This window comes from Micromys minutus (genome assembly GCF_963924665.1).
Source record: "Micromys minutus genome assembly, chromosome: 9".
In the NCBI taxonomy this organism is placed as follows: Eukaryota; Metazoa; Chordata; class Mammalia; order Rodentia; family Muridae; genus Micromys; species Micromys minutus.
This window is the reverse complement of record NC_137978.1, coordinates 9,885,346-9,901,704: the sequence shown is the minus strand read 5'-3', so window position 1 is coordinate 9,901,704 and position 16,359 is coordinate 9,885,346. Positions and strand designations below refer to the sequence as shown.

At 39.8% G+C, this 16,359-nt stretch overlaps 1 protein-coding gene across 4 annotated transcripts in view; it reads left to right on the top strand.

Moving 5' to 3' along the window:
• FGGY (FGGY carbohydrate kinase domain containing) overlaps window positions 1-16,359 on the top strand; it is a 358,793-nt gene that overhangs the window by 119,060 nt on the left and 223,374 nt on the right. For all 4 annotated transcript variants that reach the window (XM_080921783.1, XM_080921785.1, XM_080921784.1 and 1 more), the window contains one exon: window positions 12,023-12,138. In XM_080921783.1, coding sequence (XP_080777909.1) covers window positions 12,023-12,138 — 116 coding nt within the window. The remainder of the gene's footprint in view (window positions 1-12,022; window positions 12,139-16,359) is intronic.

Sequence of the window (16,359 nt, the reverse complement as noted above, 5' to 3'; positions counted from 1 at the left end):
TGATGAGAGGTGAAGATTATTGGTACTCTGCCTTTCACTGCTATTGATACATACAAAATTATCCTGTAACAGAATAGGCCAAGGAGTAGACATTGGGGTGTATGGATTCTCTTTTGGCTAAAATGGGATGCATGTCCTCAGTTTTTGGGATCATACCGGGAGATGGTGACATTTGTAAAGCTGTCTTAGTGTCAATAACCAAAATGTTAGGTGAGCCTCTGCAGAAGTAGAAGACAGGATGCCGAAGACAAGGATTTGGGGTGATAGAGCTCCAGATTGTCATTGCAGCCAGCTTCTGATTCAGGAAGACATTGCAAGCTTCAGCTACTGAGCTCCGAACCTCAGTTCCTATAAGAGAGATCTAGAGCTAAGACATGGCAAACCCGTGGAGCAGAGTTGGATGTTCTGAGAATGCTGCCACAGAGCACAGCCATGAGCCTTGAATGGAAACTCTTGACTCGTAGGCCTGCCTTTTACTGCAGAGGTCTAAGGTAGGGCTTAGACACTCAACTCTCCATGTGCCCAGAGGCTGTGTTCTCCATACACAGCCTATACATCACTTTCAGTGTAACTGTCCTGCCGTCTAGTATTTGTGAGATCTATGATTCAGTCACTTCCACATTTCTCTCTTCTGATGGACTCTCAGAGATCCACAAAAGATGTGAGAATTCCTATTGGTTATCAAGCTGACAATCTCTGGGATTACTTGCAAAGCAATATCTGAGAATCCCTTGAGGAATTGTCTAGATTACAGTAGCTTCTGGCCATACCTGTGCCTGAGTGGGACTGCACTGATTAGTCTTCTCAACTTGAGAAGGCCCGCCATTTCCTGATCCTTCATCCCAGATTGCATTAAAAGGACAAAGCTAACTGTCATTGTTCATAGTTCTCTGCTGCCTCAAGCTCCTGCTTGAGGATGGGACACTACCCTGAACCTTGAGCTAAAATAAGCCCACTCTCCATTTAGTTGCTTTTGTCAAAGTATTTTATCACAGCAATAGAAAAAGTATTAAAACAAAAGGACAATATTTGGTGTATTAAAGTGCTTAAAAGATATGAATAGATATTTATTATAGGCAGGGGTGAGAGGGAGGAAAGAGGGAAACCAACATCTCTTCCTTCTCTACATGGCGAGGGACTCATCTGGGAGGTTTTACACCTTGAGATGTAGGTTGTGTGTATTGTGCTGTCTTGGTTCTAGCTGTTGAACATATGGATCACACTACCCACATCACACTACCCACATCTCTGATCCTCCTCATGCAGACCCCTCTTTTATGCTTCTGGTACAACATTCCTTTAAGCATCTTTTGAAAACAATTTATTTTATGGCATGCATAGGAGCATTTTGCTAGTAAATACTTTGTGTGCATGCCTAGTGTGTATGGAGTTCGGAATATGGTGGTGGATAGCCTGGGTCTGGAGTTATGGCTCACTGTGAGCTGCCATGTCAATTCTAGGAACCATACCTGGGGCCTCTGCAAGAGCAGCGAGTGCTATTTACTGCTAATCAATCTCTCCAGCCATCTTTAGGCATCTTAATACCAGGCTGCTCTGGGTGTCCTCGAAGCCATTTGCCTTTCCATGGTTGGTTTTTACTGTTTACTCTTAAATATTAAATCATTGGCTTTATAACTAAACTCCGGAAATAAATATTCATTTCCTTTTGTTAACTGAAACAAGATTGAGTTTAATGAAGATAGTTGATTATCAGCTTAAGCATGCAGGTTGAGAGAAGAAAAGATGCTCAGAAGACAGTAAGCCATACCTAAGAGCACTGGTATCGATTTTCAAAGAAGAGTCCCTGAAAGTAAGTGAAAGGAAAAGATGATGTCCTGGGTTTTGGCATCAATGTTAGGGAAAGGATGAAGGGAGTGGGGGGAATATGGCCCATGGAGGTGCAGCGAGGTCTGAGGGCAAGGGCAATGCCTCTGGAGGTCCATGTTGGGGATCCCTTCCCCCTGAGGGACCAGTCACATGATGGTATAGTATAGAATAAAGTTTATTCAGGTCATGGGGGGAGTTAAGAGGGTGGTAGAGGCAGAGAGAGAGAGGAATGGAGGAGGAGAGGAGTAGAGAAGAGGCCAGCCATGAGCATGTGGAGGGAGGGGGAAGGGAAAGGGAAGAGGAGGGTAAGGGGTAGGTGAGCAAGAGAGTCAGGAAGCAAGAGAGAGAGGAGGGGGCAAGCAGCCCCTTTTAGTGTCAGGTCATTGGGGCGGAGCATAACTGGCTCCTGCCAGGTAATTGAGGGGTGGAGTTTACAGAATCCCAACAGTAAGCCTTTCTAAAATGCAGGAGAGCCAGGCTCACCTCCAGGGAGCGAATCATTATTGTCCTTGGCTATGGTGTGTTTCTCCTTCCTGAACACCTTAACTTTTACTTGAATGCCTCTATATAAGAAATGTTTCAGTGAACCCGAGATAGCTTATTTTCTCATTATTTAGAAGAACAGAAGGCTGGGTATTAGCTCAGAGGTAAAGCAGTAGATTGGGACATTCAAGTACTAGGGCTCAATTCCCATTATGTGTGAACATTTACATGTTATGTGCACACAGACAAACGAAGACGTAAAGGAGGTAAACAATGAAAAAGAACAAACAGTAAATCAAAATTACTGTTCTCTTTGCTTTTGTAGTGTTTTATAAAGTACTGTTCTTCGATAATCCTGAACGAACATCTAGTTACCAAGAGTAGACTTAATTGTGTATGTGCGTGAGTCTTGGTGTGTGTGAGTGGGTGCGTGTGGGGGTAATGGTGTGTGTGCTTGTGTGTGTGTTTGGGCACATACGTATGTGCCATGGCATGCATGCGGATCAGAGAATAAGCCATAGAAATTGGTTCTCTCATTTACCTTGTGGCTTCTAGAAATGGAACTTGGAGTTGTCAGGCTTGGAAGCAAGCACCCTTACCCACTGATGCATCTTTCTGGTCTTAGAAGTAGACTTTAATTGATTAGAGCAAGGTTTCAATGTCTGCTCTACTCCTTCTTAATGAATTCAAGTGACTAGCTCCACCTTGCTGAGCCCCTGTGTCCTTTTCTGTCACATGGGGCTTCAGCAGTATATCTTCTTAAGGTTAGTGTAAGGTTTAGTAGCCCACATAAACAGAGAGTGCACAGTGCCTTACCTAGGGATTCTGTCCTTCTTTGCCTGTGTCCTATGTTTTACCCCAAATTAGTTTTATTTTCATTTATGTTATGTTATTGGATTGTTTAATTTTATGGCAAATCAAAATCCACAAACCTAAAGGACTTCATGTAGATTTTGGATTCTTTGGTAACAACTTTTTATCTTTTGTTTTTGACAGTCTTTCTCTGAGAGCATGGGAAAACTACCTCGGCTTATTTATCTGGGGGCTTTCATGTTGCCATGGCCACATTTGAACGGTCACCAGCAAGTCTAACTGAAAAGGCAACTTAATGTTGCCCTGTGCTTGTATTATTTTGGTCTGTCAGGAATCTGTCAGCAAGTGTTGATGAAGTGCAGAGCCCGTAGTAACAAGCCTGCATCCTGACAGCTCCCTAACACAAGTAGCTGCAGTTGGTACATGGCTGTTTCTCCAGAAAGAAGCCCTTCTTGTCTCTTTGCTGATGTGATTAGTGGTCCAGCCCAAGTCATTATATCTCCCCCAGAGAGATATCTTCAGTGCTGCTAATTCAGTCTTTTGTATGCCTTGAAAAACCCAGAGCCATCACAGGCCTGTGAAGTAGCAGAGGCTGCAGCCAGGAATATCTCAGTAATTTATCCCCATTCTTAACTCTAATTATCCTGTTGTTCACTGGCTTGCTCAGCTGAGACTCTCCAGGTCTATCTACATTCCCTGAGCAGAGAACAAAAGCTTTCCCTTGGGAGTGGGGCCTGGCTATGTCAGTGCAGTGAACTGTGTATAAATTATGCAGCACGGGGGCTGGCTTTCTTTTCATAGTCTTGCTGGAGAAATTCCGGAGAATGACCAGGCCCTTGGAACTGGGCTACCTTATTCTTCTGAGCTTGCCTTGCTCTGCGTGTATCAAGAGAGCAGGAAGTTCCCCTTCGTTTTGCTGAAGCTGCTTCAGGTTCTTCAAGAACTACAAGTGTGTTTGGTTTTTGCTTCTGAGTTTCTACCCATCTAGGAAAACTCAGTGAATGATAATCACAGCAGGTGCCTACCATTAAGTTTTGCTCCAATTCCTTCCTTTGAACCCTTCAACTAGAATACTTTTGCTGGGCTATGCTCTCTGCCTTCTCAGTCATCCTTACTTCCATGAGTCTGGCACACTACGTACTGCACTACAAAGGCTCTTCTCAATTAGCCTTACTTTTTAAAGATATGATGTTTTTATTAAGTCTTTGAGAATTTCATATTCACTCTCCAATCTGTCTCTCTAATTCCTCTCAGATATACTTCTGCCCCCCATCAACCCCACGTTTTTACTTTCTGTAAAAAATAAAACTCATAATGCCCATTGTGTGTTGCCTACATGTCCTTAGGTGTGGGACCATCCACTGAAGTTATTGACCTAACAGAGACCACAACCTTAAAAAAAAATGACTCTTCCGCTCAGATCAGTGGAAGCCATATTGACTACAGCTCCTCCTTTATTCCTTGGGCTAAGACACTCTTCACTCTCTGTCCTAGAATACCGACTGGCTTGATCGTAGGCAAGCAATATCCCCAGCATGAGCTCAGGGATGCTGTGGTCCTGTCAGATCCAAAGGATGTTTTTTACTGTAGTCTTCTAAGGCCTCTAGCTGTCCCCACTCCTTTCCCTCCATTCCCTCTTTTATCTCCCCCTTTTCTCCCTCCCTCCTTTCTTTCCCCCTTTCCCCTAACTCTCTACCCCCTCTCTCTGTGTCATTTACAGACAAATGTGTTTGGTTTTTGCTTCTGAGTTTCTACCCATCTAGGAAAACTCAGTGAATGATAATCACTCCATTGACTTACTCTTTTACACTTTTACCAGCTGTGAGTTTCTGTACTGTCTACCATCCACTGCTCAAAGAAACTTCTCTGATAAGGTCAGAGGGCTTCACTAATCTATGGATCAACAGATATGAATTTAAAGGGAAGTTTGATACTGTGTCCATTAAGCACAGGAATAGTAGTAGGTTTAACCCTGGGGCCTGTGAACTTCCCAACTTTGATTAACGTTATTACTGTTTTTTTAAATTGTATCTGTGCATATGATATGTTGTTTTGCTCTTTGCTTTGATTTGATGAGATTCCCACAATACAAATCTTTAGTACTTATAGTCTAGCAGCCAGAGCTTTAGTATGTGGGTGGAGAAGGAGCCTAAAAGCTGACTTGCAAAGTCATAGATTCATACATATTCTGTTTTAAGATGGGTTGTCCCTTAACCATCTGCCTACTGTGTGGTCCAGCTACATATTTCTGTAGACAATAAGGATGTGGTGTCCCTCTCAGACCCTCTCGGGTGACAGTGATGTTACCGTCCTACTTTCCTTGTTTAGGGCAGGGAGTGAAATTTAACTTTTATGCTCCCATTCTTGTTCTATCTTTCTTCATTGTGAATGTTTGTCTTGAAGTAATATTGTATGTTCTGCAGTATATAGCGATCATCTTTATTCCCTTTAATAAAATAATGTGGCAACACACACATATCTCTTCTGTCACTAAAGCATCCTTGAATGTTGCTCATATATATTGTTTCCTTGTAAAAAATTAAATTCATTGCATGTTATGTGGACTTTTAGGAGCATGACCTATGTTTTCTATTTGCTGTACTGCTATGGTTTGAATTCTGTTGTATGTTATCTTAGCCTTAGCAATAGAGTAAGGAGCCGTGCTTCTGGAGCCTTGGTACTTCAAAGGGGCGTGTTCAGTGAGTGTTAGACTTTCGAGTACAACCACATGGATTTCAAGGTATTGGGAGGGTGACTTAAATTATTTACTCAGTGCTCTAGTATTAACAACCCCACTAATGTTTTCTAGTGCTTGTTTTGGTAAATTTTGTTTTTCTATGGAATCCTACTTCAGTCTAAATTTCTGCAACTCCATAGGCTTTTGTTTTTTCTGTCAATGTTTGCCTTCTCCATGGTTAGAGCCCGTTTCCACCTATAATATTTGCAACTCTTGGCTCTCCGTTCTGTTTCCTCTCTTGTGCTAATCATATTTTTACATTGACTTGCTGAATTTTTTTCTCAACTTCATTCTAATCTTTGAATTTTTCATGATTTTCCAAGGTTTCTCATTAGGTTGTTAATTTTCAGGGCTTCTTCCAGTGAAGACTTTTGTTAAGTACCATTCACACCATTTAGTACCTGCCTATGAAATGCTCTTTTCCTTCCTCCTGTAGAAATACATAGAACCGAAATTGTTCAACTATATTCATGCTCTTTAATTGCACCGTAGAGATAATAATAATTATTCTTATGACTTACACACTTCTTCAAATACTGAAGGTACAATAGCATATTTCAGTATAACTGTTGATGTTTTTTCATTTTGCAAGTTATTTTTTATGTATTTTGGATGTTGCAAATGTGATAGTGCCTGTGAGTGTATGCGTGTGCATGTGTGTAAACACCAGACATCAACCTCGTGGGATATCATAGGTTCTACAATCCTTATCTTTTTTAAAGCAAACTCTCTCTGGACTGGAGTTCCCTGATTAGGCTCAGCTGACTGCGGACTGCTGGCCTGGCAGTGTGTCCCCAGGATCACCTGTTTTTGTCTATCCAGTGCTTCAATGTCACATTTTAAAAGGTTGTTTGTCAGGGCCAGTGACATGCCTCAGTGGGTCAAACTGTGCAATGCTGATGGTCTGAATGAATCTCTGGAATGCACAGAGTGAAGAAAAGCCTTCCTCTGTCCCTGACATATCTGCTGGGGTTCATGCCAACCCTCACTTCTGCCCAAGCATTATGTACATGGGTACACAACCTGATAAATGCAAACAAATAGACGATGCAGATGTTGCACAGGACCCATGTTCATAGCGCCTGGTGATGGACAGTTCACAAGCTCCCGTAACTCTATAATGTCTACATACACACACACACACACACACACACACACACAAATATGCATAAATAAAATTAATAAAAATAAGTCTAAGTATAAATTTCAACATTTAAATGTTACATCATAGTTTTTATAAATGTATTTTAGGAAAAAACCCATCAGATTGAAAAATATATATTGGAAGTATTTACCTTACTTCTAATGCTATTTTGATTTTTCTCTTTTTAGTAAATTGTGACATTGATGCTATTCTTTTTCTGTGTAACCTTATAGTAACTGACTTTATCATCATTTTATTTTAAGTTTATATTGTATTACCCACCTTTATTTATTCAATGTGGGTGTTTTTAGCTTCACTGGCTTCATTTTCCTCTTTTTTAAAAATCTTTTGTTATTTTTAGGATTCTGATGAGCTTTTCATTTCCACCAGAGACTATACCCTCACTCTTTTGTAACCAACATTAAGCAGAAAGTAAGAAAGTTTAGTCTTCCCCAGGGGACAGTATATCAGTCTATTAATTGTCAAGGCCAAAAGATCAGTATGTAAAAACATACATACAATAACATTATTCAGTCTGAGCTGCTTTTATTTACAATTAATGAAAAAGGACCATGAGTTTGAAGAAGAGCAAGGGAGGGGTATCAGGGAGAGCTTGGAGAGAGGAAAGGGAAGGGGAAAAGGTATCACTTAGGGTTATTGTGCCGTGCTGGCTGTTGTTGCAGTTCACGTCATCATTACTGGGTAGGATTATTGGTTGCTTCTTGTCTTTGGAAGCTGGCATTATGCTTTTTGCTATTGTAAAAGCTGGTCCTCTGGGAGGGGACGGTCACTTCAGCTCCAGCTCAGGTGTCAGTATCCTGTGTCTGAAGTGCTTGGTTTCTTGAGCAATAGAGGCTTACCTTCCACCTCAGGGGAAAATTCATAGGAAACAGCAATAGGCTGTGTGTTTAGAGAGTCTTTTGGAAAGCCCTGACTAACATCTTCAAAATGGCTTCTGGTGTCTGTTCTAGATGTTTTTGTAAATGTGGGCTTTGTTGTTGGGAGACTGTCAGCCTTGTTGTATTTTGATACAACAACAGAGACCAAAACATGCTTCTTGACTAATCTTTTGACTTTGAGGGATTATGTAAATGTTTTCAGTTCCAAGCCTTCCCTTGGATTTTACTTATATTACAATATGCCTGTTATGCTTCCAGAAAACTTTATGTTACAAGCTTTGTTTATGTTGTCATCATCTGTTTAGACTAAATATGCTTTCATCTATGTGCACACATACATATGCATAACGTATATGTTTAAGCACATAGAAATAAATGTGGATGCTTCTGTGTATACATGCATGGAGAAACAAAGATAATATAAACAACAAATGTATACCAGTCATTTTAATTCTTTTGAGACACTTCTCTATGCTGACTTAGCTACTCTGAACCAGTGGATAATTTGTATGTTTTCTCAAGGATTGTCCTCAGAAAGCCTATGTGAGTAGTTTACCTTTTAAAACTCTTGTATGTTGAAAATATTTTTCTTTTCCTTTGAGAGCTGAATAATAAGTTGTCTGGGTTTAAGATTCTTGGATCAGTCTTTTTTAGTGATCTTTACATTATTCTTATGTTTTCTGAGTTCCAGGGCTATAGATGAGATTTTCTTTTAGCTTGTTTAGGTCCTTTGGTTTTGTAAGCAACATAGTTTTTCTGTCAGGCATTGTGTGTAATTTTATGTTTACACTTGAAAGTCAAGTACTTCGTTGACTTAATGAGAATTTTTGATTTGCAGGCTTATGTTTCACCTTGGCACAGTGTAAGAAGAGCCTAGTACTGCGTGCATTTGCTTAGAGCATGTTCCTCATCTGTTCTGTTCTGTCCTCTTTTCTAGTCTTTAGAGATCCCTTCTGAGCTTCCTGTAACTATGATGTCAGGATGCTTGCTGTGTCCCCTGCCCTGTCGCTAATCCTGTCTTTCTGTCTTTCTTCCTCATTGTAACTATTCCCATCATCTGCTATTCCAAAGACATTTAATGATTTCTGTCTATGCAGGTGGTAGTTTATCCGTAGAAATCTTTCTGTATTTTTCCTCTTCATCTCTTATGGTTTTTTATTGATGTATTTTCCAAATAGTTTCATGATTTTTTTCTTCAATGGGATCTGCCTTTCTCGGATGTTTTAGATGTTGTTTCTCAAGTGATCTTACCCTTGTATATGCATCACCCTGCCCAGCTCTAGGTACTGTGTTTCATATGGTTTTGCATTGTGTCATTTTGATATACTGAAAGATCTGTGTTTTCGATATTTGTATGCATTCTAGAGTTTTTTGGCACAAACAAACAAACAAATAAACAACAACAACAACAACAAACTCCATAAGAAAGACACAGCACTCCTGTCCTGACATTTTGGCTGACTCAGAAAACTGGCCAGCAGTTAGAGGCCCTGGAGGGCAGGTTGCCCAGTAAAATACTTTGGGGGTTATCAAAGTCTTGATTTTAGTAGAAGTTTCAGGCAAGGTGCAGTGTTTATTCTGCTATTAGTACCTTGTCTTTTTTTTTTTCACTGCAAAGATACAATTATAACTTTCTTCTAGAGAGTCACTGAGAGCCTGCGACCTCAGATGCACTACTTAAACATTGCTGATCTTGCTGTAACAGGCACATACCAGTAATTGCTATCCATTGATCTTAAAGAGATTCAGTGAAACAGAGAAGTCCTGTATGGTAGCTCGGTCCATAGTCCCAGTATGCAGGAGGCTGAGGACACAAGGTATCCATGAGCTTTAGGCTAGCCTTGGCTAAAGTCCCAGGCCAACACACACACATACACACACACACACACACACACACACAGACACATACAAAGAGTGACACACACAGAGTCACACACAAACAAGGATAGACACACACACACACACACACACCCCGAGGGGGGGGGAGAGAGGTGAAGAGAAGAGAAGCAGGGAGACACCCCTAACTGTATTTTAATGAACTATATATGAATGAATTTTCATAGAAATTTGTATCCATAAAACTTCCTGCCTCCTGTTTAGTCATTTCTTCCAAAGAATACTATCTGGCTAAGATCTTATTAAAGAAATAAGGGTTTGCTCTTCTTTTTCTTGTTAATGAAGAAAATACATTTGGACTGTTTACTTGTAATTTCCTTGTGAATTAATAATTGTGATTTGAAAAAAGGTGTCAGTTTTAGTGGGAGAGGTGGAGAAGAAATACGCATAAAGCTACAGTGGTCAGTATAAGGCAAGTTTATGTCCAGATCTGAACATAGGAAAGAGGCTTTGGGCTCAGTGTGTTGTCTTTTGGGGCGTCCCAAAGAGAGACAGTCTGAGCTGACTTATAGTAGCTAAGTAGAAATCTGATGCACAGTCAGAAGACTGTTCCAGAAAGAATAAAGTGATGTGAGAATGAGGTTAACTATAGGGTGTCTACAAACAATTTAGACCTGCACAGCAGAGAATGCAGGGCTGGGAATGTCTAAAGCAAAAAGAGGCAGACACAGACATCCCACAAAGAGTTCCTGGAAATGTTACCAGTGTATAAAGTTTGCTGTGGGCTAAATATGGAGAGCAGGTTGAAAAATATAGGTAATACCTAGGAAAAAGCTGTTAATTAGTTACAGTATGCTGAAAGTTTGTAAGATGTAGTCTGTGAGCATGGATGTGAGTCAGTGGAACTTGACACACATAAGGATCCCAATTCGACCTTTGGCATTGGCAAAATGTACGTGCATACATGTATGCATACATACATACCTTCATGTATGCACACACACACATACCTTCATGTATGCATACATACATACCTTCATGTATGCACGCACACATACCTTCATGTATGCACGCACACATACCTTCATGTATGCACGCACACATACCTTCATGTATGCACGCACACATACCTTCATGTATGCACGCACACATACCTTCATGTATGCACGCACACATACCTTCATGTATGCACACATACATACCGTCATTTTCTGGCAGGTAAGAAAATAACTATTTAATCACAGATTTGAGTTTCAACATAGGCTAAAGTTAGGGTTTAAAGCATTGAATCGTCAAGATTAAAAAAGTTAGGTGGTCTTTAAGCTGCAAATGGTGGAGCAGAGGGAAAGCATTGTACAAGAAGATGGGTCTTTCATCCACAGAAGGTCTTTTTTTTTTAAGAATTTATTTTATATTTATGAGTACACTAACTATCTTTAGACACACCAGAACAGGGCATGGGATCCCATTACAGATGGTTGTGAGCCACCATGTGGTTGCTGGGATTTGAACTCAGGATCTCTGGAAGAGCAGTCAGTGCTCTTACCCACTGAGCCATCTCTCCAGCCCCATGTAAGGTTATTCTTAAAGAAGAATTATAAAATATTAAGGGTGACATTGAGAAGTAAAGCTGAAAGGAAATCACCTTCCAGTATCAAAGTACTGATTTTGATTACAGTGGCGTATTGTTTATTTTGTAGGAGAAATCTGAAGAAATTTTTTTATAATACAGAATTTAGAAGGTATGCAAAAGTAGATGAAAATTCTGTGACTTCATTTTCGCTCTAATGGCAGCCCAGGACCATCCATCCAATCCAAACATCCACAGTACCATTCACTTCCTCTTCTTCTGTTATTTTGATAAAATCCCCAAATGCCACATCATATACATGAATATTTGATATGTGAATCCTAATGATAAAGAACAATTGTAATATAGCCATATCAATATTACATTTAAGCTTGAGTTTACTCAGTTTCATCTAATAGCTAGTTAATATAATTCATAATTATCCCACATGTGTCAAATAAATGTAGATGTAAGTGCAAACATTTACTTACTGTGTTTGGTCAGAAACCATGTAGGAGTCTGAGTCTGCTCTGAAAGCAAAAGGAGTTAGCATTCATTTTCAGGTGTTTGTAGAGCCTGGTATTTAGGGAGGAATGCATAATTACTGTTTCTTTTTCCCCACCACACTACTGAAGACAATAGGGAAGTTATTTGGCAAAATATCAAGGTAGCTGGCTCACACTGTTGCTCCTGCCTCTCTCCAATATTTCTAGGTCTCTCTGCTCTCTGGTGTGCAAATGGACATACTCAGTGGAGAAAGGTTGGGATGACAGCTTCTGGAAGATGATTGGACTGGAAGATCTCATTGGTGATAATTACAGCAAAATAGGTAAAATAATAGAAAACCCAAAGTACAATCATTAGTGCACATATATCAGGATATTTGTGATTTTTTTGGTCTGAATTACATTAGAGAAACTCAATCCTTTTTTTTCAGGACTAGGGTTTTCAGAATATATTAGCTGTGATGGTTAAACCAAGTGTTTAGATACTAGTTTTCTGACTTGTTTGAACTGGGTAGAAATATATTTTGTGAAGATATAGCTTGAAATAGAGTGTTTGTCATGGTGCTGACTCAGGATGACCATGCATGGAGCAGTTAGGGGTGACATCATTAGGGAGTCACATGAGGCTCATACCAGAAGTAGGAAAATGGTCTCATATATTTGGTACAAGAAAAAGCATAAAAGAAAATAAGAAAAAAATAGAATTGATAAGTCTGAACTAGAAGAATAAAAAACGAGACAGGTAGGATGTAAGCCAATGCTTGCTGAGCCACAGACTCCCAATGTTATGGGTTTTACCTAGATGGCACATATCTGTGCTGCTGGTAAGTATTTAACTGGTGCAAGTTTTAGTATCTGTTAAGTATAAGTATGACTTGTTAACCATTAATATTTATACGGTCATTTCATGGGATAATGTTTATTTCCTTTAGTTACTACTAATTATTAAGGTAAGCTAGTTAAGCAGGTGGTCACATATGATTAGTTCTTCCTAATTGGTTTAATATGCTGGCTATAGCATTGTGACAAGATCTAGAAGTCTACTGGATTATGAAAGATACCTTATTCCTCTCTAATGAAAGACAAAAGAAGCAAGTGGTTATTACTGCACTTCTGTTGGTCTCTCATAAGTTCCCATCCAGCAAAATGGAAGAATCAAAACAACCTAAGGTGGGGCTGAGAGATGGCTCAGCAGTTAAGAACACTGACTGCTCGCCCAGAGGACCTGAGTTCAATTCTCAGCAACCACACGGTGGCTCACAACCATCTGTAATGGGATCTGAAGCCCTCTTTTGGTGTGCATGAAGATAGTATACTCACATACATGAAAATAAATAACTCAATAAAAAAAGAAAAAGCAACCTCACAGTCATGACACACATTCTTTTGGAGGCAGCAGAACCCCACTTCTGATTACCTCTTATTGACCAGCACACATACAGCAGACCCCATTATGCTATCAAGCTGATTAGAAAATGCAGTATTTATTGGCTGGGCGGTTCTATGCCCGTCCTACTGAAATGTTCCAGTTATGCTTTAAAATTGGTAAACAGCAAGTGGGATTTGGTGAAGCACCTGCCCTCCGTAGTCGATTATTGCTGACTTTTCTCTGGTGGAATCTTCATGGTTCTATGCAAAGCTCAAGCCTATTAGAAACAAACATGCAGAATGCCAGTGAGCACCTGCACTGCCAGTCGAGGTGTGCAGTCTGTGATCTGCCCCGTCTCCACAGGCTGGCTCTGTAGAAAGAAGCAAAGCCAGAACTCTGAGCAGAGTGTGGTACTGCCACATCTACAGCTCAGCCAAAGCCATCTGAGGATCTAAACTGGTAGAAAAGGCTTGGAGCCCACAATGAGGAAGAACGTAGAACGCCCATCAACTGACTTCTAGGTCTCCAGCTACGTGATTTATATACTCTGTTTTATAAAACTATTAATTTCATGTTCCTATATTATAGATAGGAAGCAAGGTAATGTTTCTTTACCTACTTTCCAAGTTTACATCTTGTGTCAGCATGTTTCTTGTTTCTTTGGAATATTCTAGGCTGAGAGAGGTGATGTAGTTCTACAACTGATCTATTATGGGGTTAGCACTAAAACATTCAGCACTCAAACACTCAAAGCCTACTTAAACTAGACTGGGACAAGTATCCATACCTGGTCCAGGTGGGATAAGGTCGAATCTGTCCGAGGAGAGTGTCTGTGAAATACAGTGATCCTAATCCTTCTCCCGTCTTTATATCGAGCAAGCTTTGGTTCACATAAGTCAACTTGCTAATACGTGAGGATCAGAGGTTAGAAGAAGCCTCTATGCCTGAGGAGAAGCTCCAAGTTAGTCAGCATCATTACACTGTACTGGCACACAAATTTTCACTTTAGTTGTCTAAGTAATTTTGAAACTCAGTATTAGTCATCTTCCTTAAAAAGCTTATTGGTGAAAGTTCCCATGGCAAATTAAACACAGTATGGATTGATATCCTGTTTACACATCTTGATTCCTTACTAGACAGTGAACTTGTTCACATGGTATTTCATTGTTTACCCTTAGATATTCCATCCTAGCCTGAGAATGCTTACTGGTGTATTGGTGAGGTGTAAGCTGAGACAGCTGGTATTCGGAGCTTAGTGCTTCCAGCTTTTAAAGCTCTAACTTAAAAATTATTTGTTTCAATAGCATCTTAGGTGACATGGATCTACCTTAAACTCTTCTTTTTGATTATGTTGATATTTTTTCTACTACTGTACATGATACATGTTCAATTAGTATAGTAATTCTTCTAGTAGAGCAAGTTACAAAGATATTCATTAAAAGTCCAAAATGTTGACCTAGCAGACATTTTCCAGAATAACTTTATTACATTTTTGCCTGTTAAGTTAATGGATTTTTAATAGATGTCAGAAGGAGTTATATTATGAACTATAATTTGCTGGACACAAATTAAAACACAACCATTTATCAGCATTAATTGTATAATATTTCTTTTGATTTTCTTGTTAGCTGAGCTTGAAGTGTCAGTGTTGGCACAAAGCATAAGACTTTCAGAAGGAGAGCTTGGATTTTAGAAACTCCTCTGGAAGCTTCCTCCGATTCTTTAGCAGTTCTTGGAACTATGGAAGCTGAATCTCGGAAGTGTTCGTCAAGAATTAAAGCACTTCTCGTGGCCTCATTGCCCATCAAGATGTGGGCAACACAGCACAAAACCTTTTAGCAGATTTGAGCGTTGAGTGCTGTGAGCATTAATACAATTACCATAATTTTCTTCATGCGGAGCTTTTAGCCAAGTCTTTACCAGCCTTCTTTGGCTCAGGCTGTAAATAAATGCTTTCCCTGAAAACTGAGTACCTCAGTCATGGAGAGTCTCATGGAGGAATGCTCTTGAAATAAATTATTTATGAAATGTAAGTTAGTGACCAAATGTGATATTTAATATGATGTGTCTTAAGGACAAGGCTCAAATTGTTATTTGGTCAATTTGGCTATGGAACATTGTAGAACGTAAGGAAAATAATTTTATGAGTCCAAAGAACATGCTAGAAAGTGTTCTTAGAGACTTGTTTCAGTGTTGTGAGTGATGGAAAGCATTGCCCACTGTCTGCCCCTTCCTACCTCTTCTTCTCCTACACCCTTCCTGGCATCTTTCTGTTTCCTTCTGTTTTAAATAAGGGGTTATCTACCCATAGTCTAATAAAATGATTTGTGTCAATAAATTTTGACCTTTTGTTCCAGGTGAACCACTTTAATCCCAAGTCACCCATTTAATCCCAAACATCTATCAAAAGCCAACAGGAAGGAAGACATCAGCAGGGGACAGATCCTTAGGAAGACAGGCAAAGTCCCACCTGTTCTAATAGATTATACAGGCTCCTTTTCAGCCAATAGTTGTCTTTTTACTTCCTGGGAAAGGCATTTCATTGTACTTACTGGAATAGGCCATGTTTTGAAAATGATTAGACCAGCATAACTAAGTTTATGAGAGCATATTTACACTTTAGAGTTGTGTTCTGTGAAAAGATGCAGTGTGCTAACTTATAGATCAGCCATAATTTGCAAACAGGGAAGCCTGGCAACTCCAGGGGCCAAGAGAAGTTGCTGACTGTGAAGTGAAAAGCAGGAGCAAAGAAAACTCACATGTAGAAAAAGATATCTGCCAGAGGGGAAAGAGACTGCCATTTTATTAAACTGGTTTTCTGTTCCCTATGAACCCATATTTCATGTGTCATACACTGTGGACAAAATCACATAGCATAGAGTAAATACTGTTGAAATGCACAATTAATGAGTCAGTGTGTGTTTGAGTGAAAGGCTGCATAGAAAATACCTTTTCTTGTCTTCAGTTATGTCAAAAGCTTAATGGAGTTACTATCAATTCTTTGACATAAACGATAGTTCTAAGTGAGAGACTTGCTTTATTTCACAAAGTCAGTGTGCATAGTAACCTCAAGTACATCCCCTACTTAGGAAGGGACTCCAAGCAGAACAGTAGCTGGAAGTAATGCTGTTCTGTCTTTTGCCTCTGCTTTCAGATACTAGGTTTTTCATATGGT